This window comes from Euwallacea fornicatus, chromosome 23, assembly GCF_040115645.1.
Source record: "Euwallacea fornicatus isolate EFF26 chromosome 23, ASM4011564v1, whole genome shotgun sequence".
Lineage (NCBI taxonomy): Eukaryota > Metazoa > Arthropoda > Insecta > Coleoptera > Curculionidae > Euwallacea > Euwallacea fornicatus.
In genome coordinates this window covers 215,351-230,914 of record NC_089563.1, presented here as the reverse complement: position 1 = coordinate 230,914, position 15,564 = coordinate 215,351, and the positions used below count along the sequence as shown (strand labels likewise).

The following is a 15,564-nucleotide window of genomic DNA, read 5'->3' as shown; positions in this document are numbered from 1 at the left end:
GCGAAAGGCTTGTACGAATATGTAGGTCAAGGGTACGTAGGGAGGCTCAATAAGGGGGAGCCACGGTATCTGGACCAAGAGAGAGAGAGAGAGATAGAGAAAAAGAGAGAGAGAGAGAGAGAGGGGGAGAAAGAGAGAGAGGGGAAGAAAGAGAGAGAGAGAGAGAGAGAGGGGGAGAAAGTGTGTTTGTATGTTTGTGTAAAAAAATTTAATGAAAATGTTTGTTACTATGAAGATATGAAATAATTTAAAATCGCAATATACCTCAAAAACCAAAAAATCATGAATTTCGAAGATGTTTATACAGATTCGGGATTTATAAAATAGGCCGCTTAATGAACTATAGTTTGGATATCCAGGTTCTAACCATCCTTAGTTGCGGATACGGTTTCCTGCGAATAAAACCTACAATCTTTTTAACTATACTTAAGGTTAATTGGTGCCGACCAGTAATATAAGTGGTAAAAGAAATATTGAAAAAAAAAAACGAGTAAATTACATGAATGATGAGACAAAGTGAGCAAAAAGAAACTTTCGAGGCGAGGGATGTTAGACAATAATAAAATATGTAAAACTAACTATAAGACTTTCGGAAGTAAGGTCGAAATATTTTGAAATGTTATTCTAGAAACTAAAATAATTTTAAAAATTCTTATAAACATATTCAAGAAATTGCTTTTTAAAGGGGCTGGAGGACCTTAAAGGGGCGAACTCTGAAGACAGTTTTTTTGCAATGGGGGTGTTTAATTTTAAGTTAAGAAGGGTTGAAGGAACTACATGGATAATTATTCTAAGGAAATCCTAAATTTTTTAATCAAAATTACGATGATTCTGCTTTGATATCAAGTATCTCCTATTGCATATTCTAAATAATTTTTTTTGATCACACAATTACTCAATAGTCATACGCGTATGCGAAATGATAAGAATTGCTTGTTGATTATTGCTGAGTCTTGGTCGAGTAAAGTCTGCGCGTGATCCACTTATACCTATCAGACATACAGTGAAGAGCTAAAATCCATGTCCCCAACTTTGTTTTCGATTGTAGGAAATAATATGAAACACAAAAATTGTAGGTTTTTATACGAACTCTATAAAGGTCTTTTAACTTTAATTTATACAGAATGTCTCACAAAATTAGGGCACCCAGTACGTTATTTAATTTTTTTAGTATCTGCACAATTTTAAGTAGATTTCATGTAGTACATGCTACATGAAGTCCAATTATTTCGAAAATGTAAATTACCACTTTGATCTTTTTATGTTTTCGCGCTTAACTGTTATTCGCCATTTGTACCATTTCTTTGTCAAAAAGTCTAAAGTGACTATTTAGAGAATCTTTAGAAACAGATAATAGCGAAAAAATGCAAGCAAAAAGTTTAATTTGTTGTAATTTTCATTTCCTATGGTATTTATTTGGAAATCGAGTGATTAACTTATGCTACATGAAGTCTGCCTATAATTCTACGTAGAACCGAAAAATGCGGTAACATATGGGTTTTCCCATTTAATAAATGTACAGTGAGTCACTGCGTTATTATGAGACTCTGTATAAACCAAAACTAAGCTTTCAAGAGGTTCGATAAAACCATTTTTACTACGATTCTGTTTTTGTATTTGACATTTTTTTATTAGAAATAAAAAAAATTAGGAAGGGGTTGGGTGGCTGTCAGGCTGGAATGAGACCGACTTTAGGTCCTCACTGTATAATTTTATTAAAAATGATAACGCTATCTTGTATACTAAATAATTCTATTTAAGTTTGCGGTACAATTTTATATTACAAATGAAGAGAAGACAAATTTGTAGTTTGTCCTACATTCTTCGTTAATTTTTTTCTGTACATATCTAAAAAATGGTTAAAGCTGTTAATTTGCTATGTGGTTTTCTTGTTTCGGCAATCACACTCTTGATTGCCAAGATACTAGACACAAATCCAAAACCGATATTTGGGATTTACCAGAGGCGAAATGGTGTCTACTGGTTAAAAGTATGGTTTTTGTATGGATTATTATCAATGCGCAAGGTAAATTGGCGTCTAATTTTGGTATACAAACAAAATATTGTTAGGGGGACAGTTGTATATTTGAATATACGTTTAAAAGCGTAGATAACTTTATAATTTAATTTTTTGGTTAACTATATGAGAAATTATGCATGCGAGGACACTAGAGTAATTCTCTATAAGACGCTCTTAGATGTTTTATAAGATTCCAACGATTTAAATTTCAGGTTCGCCATTGGCTATCACCAAAATCTGAGGAATACTATAAGACTTTAGATAACATTCAGACACTGGCACCTACTCCTAAAGTAAGTATTTATTTAGAATTTTTATTAGCAACCTTTTAGGTAGATATCTGATGTTAAATATTTGATAATGTATTAAAGGTAAAAATAAATTGTTTTTTAGGGAAGGTTTATATTCATTATATGGGTTTTCCAAATATTTCATTTAGTATTTTATATTATGGATTAAAATTCGATTTTAATAAAATTCTACAGATATTTAATTTTTTACTTTGATATTTCCATTATTGGTACTTCCACAGACATTGTGTCGGTTTTCATCGAAGTGTCTTAGAACGTTTATTCAATGAGACTTTATGATATTCTTTTCCTTTTGTGCCTATCAAGTTTACTCAAAGAGAGCTTACTCAAGTTTGCGGAGCAAAGCAATTCTATAAAAATTCGACAATTTCTAGCATTTTTAAAAATCTTTTTAAAGTTTCATAACTATTGCAGATTTTTTACTTTTTATTAATCTTTAAATTTATGAGCATATTTTTCCAAACTAAATAAACCGATTTGAAATTTATGTGCTATGACTTAAAGTAAGTCTGTGTTTTTTTTTAAACTATATAAATATTTTGGCCAGTTTTTGCTGTTGAAAATACCTTAAAATATGACCGCAATTAATAAAAAAATGGGGAATTTTTCAACTGTTATAAAGAAAGGAGCGAAATTTTCCCATTAGAGCCTTTACAAATTTTGAAAGATTTTACACGATCTACCTCAAATTAGTGCCTTACCAGTTGGTTCGACCCTCATTCTTGTAAATAATTTTTTTGTTAAAACAAATTGTAACGTAGTTTTAGAAACGATCCTAAACATTTATCAAAATTAGATTTTATTTATTGTTTTATCTTTTTGGTTCACGTTTAACATGAGATTTTCCTTAGGCAGTAGATGCAGTATTTTTCAATGGAGCAAATAAAAACGGTGACCACTTTATAGTAGGGACTGCAAGAAGGCCGAACAGACTGATCGATGGAATTCTCTATGTGAAAATCAAAAACTCGAAATTTGGAATTTTAGAACTGCCAAAAATACCTGATACTACTCTTTTTAATACGGAAGAGGAAGAAGGTTATGGAGCAGAAGGTAAATTAATTGTCGTGTCGTTTCTGGCAGTAAGGGTGATGAAATATGAGGTAAAAAATTCGTATCCATCCTAACTTCCGAAGGATTGAAAACGAAACAACGTTGTTTGTGATTACATCAGACTCATAAATCCCATTAAATTTTGACGATGAATGTGTAATATTTTCTTAAATACATTTCATATAATCATTGTCGAGGTTCGGATTAAAACTGACTTTTATTCCGTGGTCCACTTATTGTGTTAGCGTGGAAAAATTATACGAAAAAGACAATTATCATGTTTGTTGTAAAATATTACGCCGTAACATTTGAATTTTAAATTAGGAAAAATAAACAACTTTTCGTTCGCCATGATAGCAAGAAGCTTTGACGTGAATTTCAAAATATTTCAATTTGCAATCTTTTTGAATACTAATTGAGTTCATTTTTTGAGAATTAAGAATTTATTAATATTACACCTAGCAGTAAGTACAACAAAGGGATGAATTCTGTTAAAGAGGACTCTATATTACAAGCAGTGGCGGATCTAACAGAGGTATGAGAGTTTCCGCATCACTGGACTGCCCTCGTATATGTATATCCACCAATGTTATAATATATATATAATATAGTATAAATTTCAAAATTTTACTGTTTTTTTATCTGATCATTTTTGTCTCATTCACAATAATTCACTTATTTCTAGGTTTAAAAGTTAGTGTTGTGGAACCAATGAAAAAATGGCAGATCACCTTCTCAGGCCAATTAAAAGAGCATTATAAACCTGAAATCTCACACAATGTTACAATTGAGGCTTCCTTTTCATCGGATGAACCATGGTTTAACTATGAAACTGACATGCACCCTTGGAACATGGCCAAAGTGCTGGCCTATGAAAAGTGGAGCAGATCATACTTTGTCAATCTGAAAGAGTCGGTAGGCAAGAATTATCTACTAAACTAACTGATTATATATCTATTGTAGAGCACATCAGCTTCATTATGAACAATTTGGCCTTGTGAAGGCCAAAATCGTGGTTGATGAGGAAGAATTTAACATTGACTTTGTCACAATGAGGGATCACAGTATCAGCCCGAATAGAGAGTGGGATAGTTTCAGGAGATATACAATTCATTGGGTGTCTGCAGAAAATGGAGATCATTTTTCTGTCGGAACTATTTGCCAGCCAGTTGCTTACTCAAGGTACACTTACGACGCCCTTGAAGGAAAAACTGAAATGACAAATTTTATTTTAGAATGCAAATTGGTTACGTATATAAAGCACGAGAAAGAAAAATGTACCCTGTTATCGACAGTGATCTTCATCTCTATCAATATGGAGAAAATGGAGATTTTCCGAAGGATTATGCATTTACCTTCCGAGCAGGTATTCAAAAAGATCGTCCAAAGCTTTCGATTTATTCAGGTAATGATATGAATCTTCGATGCTGATTTTTCTTTTTCAGGAAATACTGATTATGTGATGCAAGTCAACATAACAGATTCTCCTTACTTTTATATTAGCAAAGAATGGGAAGGTAAAGTAAATGAATGTTTCTGCACCATTGAGGTAAATGGGGTAAAAGGGTACGGTGGTGTTGAGTGGGAATACCGAAACGTGGATGGGAGAAATGTTAATCATGCTTAGAATTGTTTACTCTGTTTTACTTATTGCTGTGGAGGTTGTTTAATAGTCTTGAAGGGAAAGTAATTAAAGTTTCAGCTTGCTTGTAAGTAGTAACTTTATTATAATAAACCTTTTGCAACTCGACTTTATGTACAGTAAATTTACGAAATGTGTGGAAATATCTAGTACTTGGTCCTAACAAGTCAGACAAACCAATAAATAATATTTCTATCACTCGAACTAATAACACCGTAATATACAAATTATCATAAGTATAAGAAATTTATACAAACTTCTTAAGTTATGCGCTTAAAGTTAACAATAATCGGTTTTTTAATACTGAATAGGGAATTTTCAACTCCTACAATCTATTTATTATTAAAAGTACCAACCACAATGTTTGTAATGCAACTTCTATCTGCAATAATGATTGTTAGACTCTTATGTCTAACAAACTCTATTAATGAACATTTAAAAAATCTACAAATCCAAAGTAACAAATTTCAATTAGTGATATTATTCATGATGCGGAGTATCTATCACCTGAAATAAATCAATAAATCTTGTACTGGAATACACATATATATCGCTTAGATGAAATAGTTCTTTAAAGTTTTAGCTAAGTGTATCAAAACTAAATAATAATTACGCTTATGTAATCATAACTTAACCGCAATCGTCGCTTCTTGGATGATTTTTGAGGATATATCCAAAGATCTTTGTTACAACTGTGAATATTCTTAAAAACTATCTATGAGGATTGATGTGTCTGTCTAGCGAGCAGGGACTGCTCACAATTTGTTGGAGTAGAGATGTAAAGAGCTTTGGAGACATTTAAGGGTAAATATGTGTTAAGTAATTTTAAATGAAATCAGAAAAAAGTTATACGCAAAGAAAGTATTTGTAATGAAGGAGTAAAACTGTAAGTAGCGGTACTTCCCATGACAAATGGCGAAGGTACTGAAACTACAAAAGCTTGATGAATGCTCGGAGAGATAGTAGTTATATTATGTAAATGGTGCACCATTGTTTGGCCTTTAAATTTTTAGTCTTGTTTCTATACGTTTGTATCCAGATAAACAATATTTATGTAATTTGGCATTTTCCATATTACTGAAAGAATTCTATTAACCACATAAGCCTGAATATCCATTTGCATTATAACCTTAGGTAAATGATATGGAAATATTCGCCTGTCTTATGGATTTAATTTTTAAGATAGACACTCCCTAGTTACAGATGTAAGAGAAAATATGGAACTAAGAAAACACACACACGTTTCAAAAATATATGTTTTCCAGATATTTATCAAACTACTTAAACAGTAGACAGTATTTATTATTTAGAGTTCTGAACTATGATTTGAAATCTTCAAATAACTTTGTGCACATGGGACATTTTGGTGAACCTACGCCCCTTTAAAGCACATATTTTAATACTTTAAAATTATTCTATAGAAATATTTATACAATATTTAAATAAAAAAATTCTTAGTTATTATTGCCAAATATTATAAAAATATTATTCGGTAATATAATGTAGTTAAATATAAAAAAAAACGCTCATTTCAACTTTGCTACACGCCAGTTTGAACCGTATCAACCGCGTTCAAATCTTGTCTATAATATTTTTTTTGTAAGCGTGCGTTAAAGTTACTTTACCGCACGCAAAACGTGTGTGTACAAACAACTATGACATATGCGTACTAACGCATGGATAATAATCAGTTTCATCAGGTAAAATTAATTATTCCAACCAATATTTATCTGACGATTGCGTTAATTAATCAATATTACGAGTGTTGAAAAAGCACAGTAGAACAAGGATAGAGGGTGTCAAAACCATCTACTCTGTTTTTCAACAGTCGACAATTTAATCTTAAAGTGAACGAATATTTTCAAGAGGAAGCAATTGACTAAAGAATATGACTAACCTCAACACAAGTTTAGTATAAAATAAATACAACAAAAGGAATTAAACTAAATAACATTTATTGTTAAGATTTAAAACTTTATAGTTGGGCATATATTATGGTAAATACATTATAAAAAATTAACAATAATACCGCTGAGTGATGTGTAAATCCAAACAATCAATATAAATATATGGACGTATATAATACTACTACTAATATCATCTCTCTCTGCACGTATTCAAAAGCTATTTAAAATGATTTAGTTTCGTAAATTTCCATTTTTGCAGTCATAAATTAACGCACACATCTCCCACTTAATCAAAACGCTCATAATTTCACCATACTAAACAAAGTCACTAAAGAAAAACGCGCACTTACGTGAAGTATCGTTTCCTATCACAATAATTTTGAGAAGTACTTATCACTTCACAACTGGGAAGAGCTGGTGCTCTCATCTTCGGAATTGCTCTCGCTTCCAGCTGAATCCGCGGCCAATCTACTGGGGCTTGGTAAGGCCAGAATTCCATTCCTCTTATCCATTTCACTGGGCAGTGCTGGAAGTTGCAGGTCTTCTTCGTTTATTTCCTCATCCAAGTCTAAAGTTTCTTCTATTTTTATACTGGAATTCTCGCTTTGGTAAGATGAAACTTTCTGGTTCTCCCACAAGAAGACGTCGTCTTCGTAGTCCCCGTTTCTACTAGAAGCCGAAATAGGACTTTCGAATTCTTTGTTGTTAGGTAGCAGAGCAATGGAAGAAGCACTAGTGCTTAGGACATTTTTCATTTTCGGTTGTTTTGTTGAGGGAGACTTGTTTGGGGTGTTTTTTGGTAGGGTACTATTCCTGAAACTCCGCCTCAGTATTCTCGAAGCTACCAAATCGGGACTTTCATCTAGATCTAGCACGTAACTCACAGAGTCAGATTTTTCAACCACTCCTTTCACTTTCGGAGTTGACGGAGGTGATATATCCTCTTCAAATACTGAAGAATTTTGCAACTTTTTCTCAGTATCCTTGAACGAAATCGACTGAGAAGTAAAGTGGTTTTCATTGAAACTGGAACTACAAACACCTGATCGATTAAACACAGTTTCTTCAGCTTGTTTAATAACTTTCGTGAATATCTCCTTATTTTGCCTCAATTTCCACTGCAGCTCTTCATTATGTTGACTCAACCGCCTCGAATGATTCATATTCTCCTTAAGCGATTCCTGCAGTTTCTGATTCTCTTGGATCAAAGTTTGCTCATATTCAGTTTTCCTTTGAAGTTGATGTTCTATGTCTTCACAACGAGCGTGAAGAGCGGCAGCTTTTTCCTCGACACCTTCGAAAATTTGTTGTTTTTGACGGGTTTCTTCAAGAGATTTTCGTAGGTCTGCTATTTCGTTCTGCTTTAGCTCCAAAACCACCCTTAGGGATTGGACTTCCTGGAAATAAATATATGCGATGAGAAATGTTCCAAATGTTGTTTTACGGTCTTTTTTTCAAAGTAAAACCTTCAAAAGGTATCAATTTCCCCGAATTAAAATGCAATTGAAGGTTACGGATGAAAAAAGAAACGCAAAAAGTGGTCAAGTAAAAGATATACTTGGCCATACTAAAATGTCTAAATTGATGCCGTTACCATTATTGCTTTATGAAGCACGTATTTCAAACGAAAGATTGTTCAAAAACGTCCTGTATATTAAAAATTAATAAAGTTAGTGGTGAAAAAATCACACCATAAAGCTTCACTTGGAAACTGCAGCCGAAAACCTGTGCCATCCTGTAAATTTGATGTGGGTCACCCGATATGCTGTAGATATCTCGATTTTCGAATGCCGAAAGCAGAAATTTAAATTTGCAGTTTGAGCCGGTAGACGAAACTGTTACTCATACCTGTTTTGCCACATCTTTGTGATCACCGTAACTCAATAGCCTATCATTTTGATCCCTCAGCCTCTTGTTCTCCTCCTCTGAGATCTTCAACTTCTCTTGAAATTCATTTTCAAGCTTCACTATTTGTTGTTTCAGTTTCTCTTTCTGTTGCTTCAAAATATCCACCTGTAATTTTTTTCCTATTAACTCAGTTTTAAAAACACAATTTCGAACTCACCTCTTGCCTCCATTGTGTCTCTTTCGACTCACAATCGTCTCGAAGTTTTTGGTTATCCAAATTACTTTTTTCGAGTGCCGAGCGATTTTCGTCAATTTGCTCCCTAATGCAATCATTCTCTTCCCTCAAAATATCGAGAGCTTCTTCGTAGGATCTCTGAATTTTCTCCAATTCTTTGCGCAGCTTTGCGAGCTGCTCATCGTGTTTTTCCCTTAATTGTTGTTCATGCAGATCTTTCTCCTGTCTAAGGTGTTCCTGAGCCTCTGCATGTTGACTGTTTACTATTGAAGGACAATGTTTTAAACCATCATCGAAATTCGACTAAAACATTTACCTTGTAAAATTTGATGTCTATGTTTTTCGTTTAGGTCAGCTATGTCTTTCCGATATCTAATTCGTTCATCCTCGATTGAAGCAACATTTTTAAGTTTGATGTCGCTTAATGCCGTTTCAAGTTCTATGCAAACCAATCGGACTTCCTCGGCTTCGAGACGATACTTATCTACTTGTTTTTTCAGTTGAGGTACCTGGTATGCTCCGACCTGAATGAAAAATTTATTGATTTGTTTAACTTTTCCTGCTTTTTGCTTAACTCTGCTCATTTTGTGGAGTAATAGGGAAAATATAGGAGGGACCTGACTAATTTGAAATTACCACAAGCTACGGCAGAACCGTATTGTCATTACTGGCATATTTTGGCTTACACTAAATCTATTCTGAAGTAGTAGAGATATATTAAAGCTGATAAGAAAAAGTAAACAAATTTCAATTTGGGTAAATTCCAACCAATGTCCCGAAGCTAAATTGTGTTAATATTCGGTTTGAGGAAGGCCCACGATCAATTTAAAATGCCGAAAATCACCAAAATTGCCTCTTTAAGGAATCGTTTTTTCCCAATCTGATTTTTCCGTAAGTTAGCCCAGGTTAGCCCGTTGAAAAATCGTATTTGATGTACTTACATTAAAAACTAGATGTTGTACTAACACAGCCAGAGCTTCGGCGGTGCGAGGGGATGGGACTAACTTCTTGGCGGGGGTCCGGGTGGACAAAGGGGCGGGGGGCCGAACTGAGGGCGGTGTGCGACCCCCCCTAAACGTGGGCTTGTTTGACTCTGAAACAAAAAAAAAAAAACGTCACGGCGCCTGTAACAATTCACATATTTTAACGTGTAACGCTCGAGGCGTTAGAATTTCAACTACGAAGGGTATGAAAAAGAGAAATACCACAACAGTCATTATCCATCCATGTCTCTTAAGGTTAATGTCGCTTCTGTCCAAATGACAAAAGGTCGGTTCAGTTGATTTATCGATGGTGACTTTAAAAGTTTGATAGAACGCGTAATTGCAATGTCTCAAGCCCAACTTGTTAAAATCAACGTTGCTCTCTCATTGAGGAACTATTTTGAGAACACTAGACGTAAACACAGCAAAATCACCGTTGATCAAATATTCAGTTTACGATTTTCTTTTCAGCTGAACAATTTCTTCATAACTCAATTGGCTCGAAGCCAAACATTTTCATTGGCCCTTGATAAAACATCGATCTGCCGCAATTATATTTATAACGGAAAATGAATTTAAGCCATTACCCGGTATCTTTCGTTCCAAAATAAGCTCCAAAAACGAAACCCTGTGAACTTGGCTCTAGTTTGTATTCCAAAAATATACATCGAAACGTTGGATTTGCGCGATTACGCAAAGCTGTCGTAACGCTATTAATATGACGCAGAGTCTCAAGTTGAATCCCATTTTTCAACCGTTTTGTTGCCTTAAAAGCTCCGTTGAGTGGTGATTTAAATACACATTAATAACGTCACTTCCGAAACGCCATCAGTGGCCTGCTAGCCAAGCTCTTTTAATTACCAACGCACTTTCCGGGTCAAGAGGAGCAATAAATTTTTGCTCATAATTGTTGGAACTCATGGGGAATTTCTTGTTGTGTAACATACTCACCCTCTAAATCAACGTACATAACATCCGCGATCGACTAAGAGAGCACTGAAGATCTTCGGCACCGACTTCTCAACACTTCACTTCCAACGCGACGAATATTTTCAACGGTTCCCAACATTTTAGCTATGGTTTTCGGCGATTTAATTACATACCAGTTAGCTCAACATCCCCTCACAAGATTACTCAATACCATAGGTAATGAATGGTCTTGGTCTGGTTTTGTCACATTGTTTCAGTCTCGAGTAATTAGGCGCTAACTGCTTTCAATTTGACCTTGAAATTTGCAGACAATTTTGTTGGGTACAGAGGAGAATTTGAAGATGAGAAAGCAGCGGTTGGAGTGGGAGAAAAAGAACTGAAATTAATTCTGGATGGGGTAAAATTGCCTCAACTTTTAGTCTACGTTTCATGACCTATTGTACGGATTTTTTAAGGATTTTTCGCTTCCAACGTCCACGACATTCTTGAATAACCAGAAGTTGGTTATCGCGAACTAACCAGAACCGATTTGTGGGTCACTTTTTTCCTGCGTACCGAGTACTTAATTGTTTCTAATAATTATGCCCGAGTAAAATTTTTTCTCTGACATCTATTGAATAATGCATTCTTTTACCCACCCAGTTATTATTCTATTTTCTAAGGCTCACGGTAATTATTTCCACAATTAGCCAATTAACCGACGCAGAGCACTTAGCAACAATTAAACAAAAAACTACCGAATTAATTTTACCACTTTTTGAAATTAACATCAATATCCGGATGTTGAGGTTACTTTTTAAAACATATTTAATTACCCTAATTAAATCGAACTCAAATCAATCAGATTCTCCATTTTCCACGCTGCATGCATAATTGTTATGATGTGTAAGTGGATGGCAACTAACAGTTAAATTTAAATCATTACAAAATTGCTTTCAACATTGAAAAATGGACATAATTTTTTATTTAAATTACCCAACACATTTGCAATCTTCACATACGCATCGTTTCTTTTTTCCTATAACGTTTCCTTTCATCTAATTATTTATACTCCATTCCGCAATAGGAAAGTGTTCCTTGCAATAATGGACTGTTACCGCAATTCCGGTTTATAAGGAGGATTAAATCATCATATCTTTTGTTTGTTTGTTCTTTCACACTTCTATTGTGCTTGAAGATATGCGAGATTTAGCTCATTTCACGTAGGATTGTGAATTTGGCATAGATGAGATCAGAAAATTCGCAATTTCACGCAGACTTTTGTGCCATGGGAAGATTGCTGCTAGTTTAAAACCCAATTTGCATTTTTCAAGTTGTTTTTGTTAGAAAGGTTGATTAAATGTTTCAGTAATGTGTCGGCTCCTTCGCAATCGAAGGAATTCTTGAGTTAAAATTGCTGGAGGGCGCTGATGCAACACAGATTTTTTTTTTTTTTAAATCGTCTACGATGATAAACTTCGACTGAAAAATCAATTCTAGGTTTCAGTTCAGGTTCCTGAAAAGACGACGTATTTGCTCAAAGAGTATTGAGGGGCAGCTTGAATCTGTATTTTAAACTATGTGCGGAACTGTAACATTTTGGCGTTGCTCTAAAGAATCTGCTAAATGAATGCTAACTGTTGAAATTATTCGCAAACATAAACGTATTGTTCAGATAATGTGGAAACAATGTCGACAACACAACGTAAATTCAATGTTTCCGTTTTGGCCAAACACCAAAGTCACCTATGAAAAACATCAAATATGGATTAATGGTACAAAATAACTATAGTATCCTACGGTCTACTGATTCCATATCGATTAGACTTCTCTGGAAGGCTGAACTTTTTTTAAGTCTGGACTGGATTTTACGGTTTAAGATTATTAGTATTAAGTTCATTAGTACGTAGACAATGTTCGAACCTACGATCAGCACTCCTGGCACCACTGCCAAATTCTCCCATTCACCTATGTCTATTCACCTCTAGCCGAAAAGCAACTCCTCAAGGTAAATCCACATTTTTAAGCCAACTAATCAATCATTTCCTTTTTTCCAGAACCTCTACCATTAATCAATTTTTCGATGGAAATGCGCTTTTTATGGGTATCAGGTATAGATATCACAAATTACCGTTCTATTTTTTCGCATTACACACTCACGACGCGAATTTGCTTTGAACTAACTCTACAGGATGTACTACAATAATATAGGCCTGGCAGCGCGGTTTGCGTTAGAAAACAAACGCCAAGTCCATCGGCGCGAAAAACGTTTCTTCATTGAATGGAAATCTTGCTAAGGCAAACCATAGATGAAGGTGCGTAGAGGACTGAAATTTTTACACCAAATATTTGCCCGAAACGCAACATCGGCACTCTTCAGAAGCTTCAGTAACATTGAAAATTTATTTCGATATTAAAGGAACCGAGGAATCTTTTGCGAACAAATACAAGTTCAACGTGCTGATAGCGTTTGAAAAATGTTGAAATAGTATTCGTCAGCCTGACTACTTACCGGACAGCCCTAAGACATATTATCAATTCGCAAGAATCTCTTGCAACGTTCAAAATTCTAACAGGGATATTGAAATTCTTTTAAAACATGCTCATTTGATCAACAATCTAGGAAAAGCTAAATTACTCTGTCGAAATCTCCTCTTAGGAAACAAACTGGCTTAAAACTGTTTAAAATGTGCCTGTTCTTAATTTGCAAGAAATAATTACCTGATTTAACTAAAACCACAATCACAAAACGTAAAAACAATCTAAAAAGCCCGCTTTTGGGGTGAAGTAGTTAGGCGCGCGTTCCGAAAGATGGTGCCAGGTGCGATGGTGTGATTTTTGCTTCCGCTTTTGGACAACTTAACAAAAATTCCATGGATGACGTCAAGATTCACAATTTAGGTTTGATCATTACATAACTGAAAAGTTTATACATTTGCCATTGTCAAGGATTGTGATCTAATCTAATTTCATTTTTATTGGAGTTTTGATCGAGTGAAAGATAGCATAGCATCGTTAGCATTTCCTTACATCATAAGGAAAATGCTAATGAGGAATCGTTTATATCTCGTTGGGGCGTTTTAAGAACCATACGAGAGATAGAAACAAACGATTAAATGAGAAAAGTTGAAGAGAATTGAATGCACAATTCCACGTCGTTTTGATTTTTTTTTTGTTTTTCGCATAATTAAAAAAAAACTGTTTTTGAAACCCCCAAAAGTACTGTTGGAACAACTTTTTTTCACTTGTTCGTTCAATTTTCTACTACAAAATTTCGATTCTGAGACGTCAACATAAATTCGCAACTAAATTTTTGGAAATATTGCCCATTCACTTGTGTTCTCGTGAGCATGTTTGTAACTGTGTAGTTATAATTTCATTAGTCGGCATTGTGACCTGATTTAAATTCTTAATTTTTGTTTAAATCTGGTAAGAATGCAATTCAAACTGTATTCATTCATTATACATCGATTTCTCGTAACAAATGTTCATTCGTTAAAACATAAATAATAATATAAACAAAGTTTCTTGAGAACTTCGAATTGAATTTAAATTGAAAAAACCAAATAATTTGCTTCAAACACATAAAGTACTTTTAAGAATTTCGGTCAGGCACAATGCCAAATAGTTAAAATATTAAGAATACAGTTATGAACAGACCCGTAACAGCAAAAGTTGTAACGGGCCGTTATCAACATGTTCGTGCGACTGCTTTAAATGGTCGAGATGGGATTCGCCTGTACGGTCCGGGAAAATATACGCACTTTAACTGTATTCATGAAAGTATTAATTCAATGCTGGACGTTCAATTAATTATTGCAGGGTTATCACATTCCATGCTGAAGTGTGCCAGATGTAATAACCATGAAGTATTGATGTGTAAACATTTTATTCAAATTTCCTTATGTTTCGAATATTTTCAGACAGAGCTGAAATTTTAACAATTGTAAAACGTTATTTTCTTAAGTTTGAAAATATGCATTTTTTTCTAGTTTAACCAACTTCGTATCTAAGCTTATTTCCAAGATCTCCATACTGAGAATTCTTCTCTGGAATATCCTGTGCATTCTATAAATTCTGGAAGCAGGAGCGTTCCGGGGTAAAAACCAGTCAATTATCCATAACATTTCATAGAAACTTGGATCTGTCTCTTCAGGAACCATACTATTTTGGACTTAAAGTGTTTTTTACTGGCACGAAAACCCTAAATATGTTTATTTTAGATTTCCAAGGTAAAATTTCTGAAATTTATTAAAAGGACATTTGAAAATTAATAAATAAACCAACAACAAACGTTGCAAAAAATGGCGTAGCACTGCCTCTTTCCTATTCAAATTATCTCAACTTGTACTGGATAGATGGCTTCACGTACGAGAAACAATTTAATTTGAATTACATTTACGTTCGCCATTGTCAAGAGAAGGGAAAAAGGCGAGAAGTACTTGTCAGCCGAAACAAATTCACGGAAGCCAGCATCCCTTGAGGCCTCCCAAAATCCCCTATGCTCAGGACTTTGCTTTAGTAGACAGCGACGTTCAAGGCGCCTGGCTCAGAAATAAATAAACAAATTCCTGGAGAAAATTAACGCCCTACTGAAAATATACCACAACTATGATGCTAAATGACTTTTAACTATATTATTTCTTAAATTAATTA

The 15,564-nt window shown here is 34.2% G+C and overlaps 2 protein-coding genes across 2 annotated transcripts in view; one reads left to right on the top strand and one right to left on the bottom strand.

Moving 5' to 3' along the window:
- The first annotated feature begins 1,763 nt into the window (after positions 1-1,763).
- Positions 1,764-5,097, top strand: LOC136346450 (uncharacterized). Its single transcript, XM_066295616.1, has 7 exons — positions 1,764-2,026; positions 2,233-2,313; positions 3,183-3,384; positions 4,070-4,295; positions 4,348-4,566; positions 4,620-4,750; positions 4,830-5,097. Exons 1-7 carry the CDS (start codon positions 1,856-1,858, stop codon positions 5,009-5,011), a joined length of 1,212 nt encoding a protein of 403 aa, XP_066151713.1. The 5' UTR covers positions 1,764-1,855; the 3' UTR covers positions 5,012-5,097.
- Positions 5,088-15,564, bottom strand: part of LOC136346446 (restin homolog) — an 89,197-nt gene continuing 78,720 nt past the window's right edge. The window contains exons 8-12 of the mRNA XM_066295603.1: positions 9,958-10,109; positions 9,333-9,540; positions 8,999-9,279; positions 8,782-8,946; positions 5,088-8,330 (exon numbers count right to left, since the gene is read on the bottom strand). Of these exons, the coding sequence (XP_066151700.1) occupies positions 7,332-8,330; positions 8,782-8,946; positions 8,999-9,279; positions 9,333-9,540; positions 9,958-10,109 (1,805 nt within the window). The 3' untranslated portion in view covers positions 5,088-7,331. The remainder of the gene's footprint in view (positions 8,331-8,781; positions 8,947-8,998; positions 9,280-9,332; positions 9,541-9,957; positions 10,110-15,564) is intronic.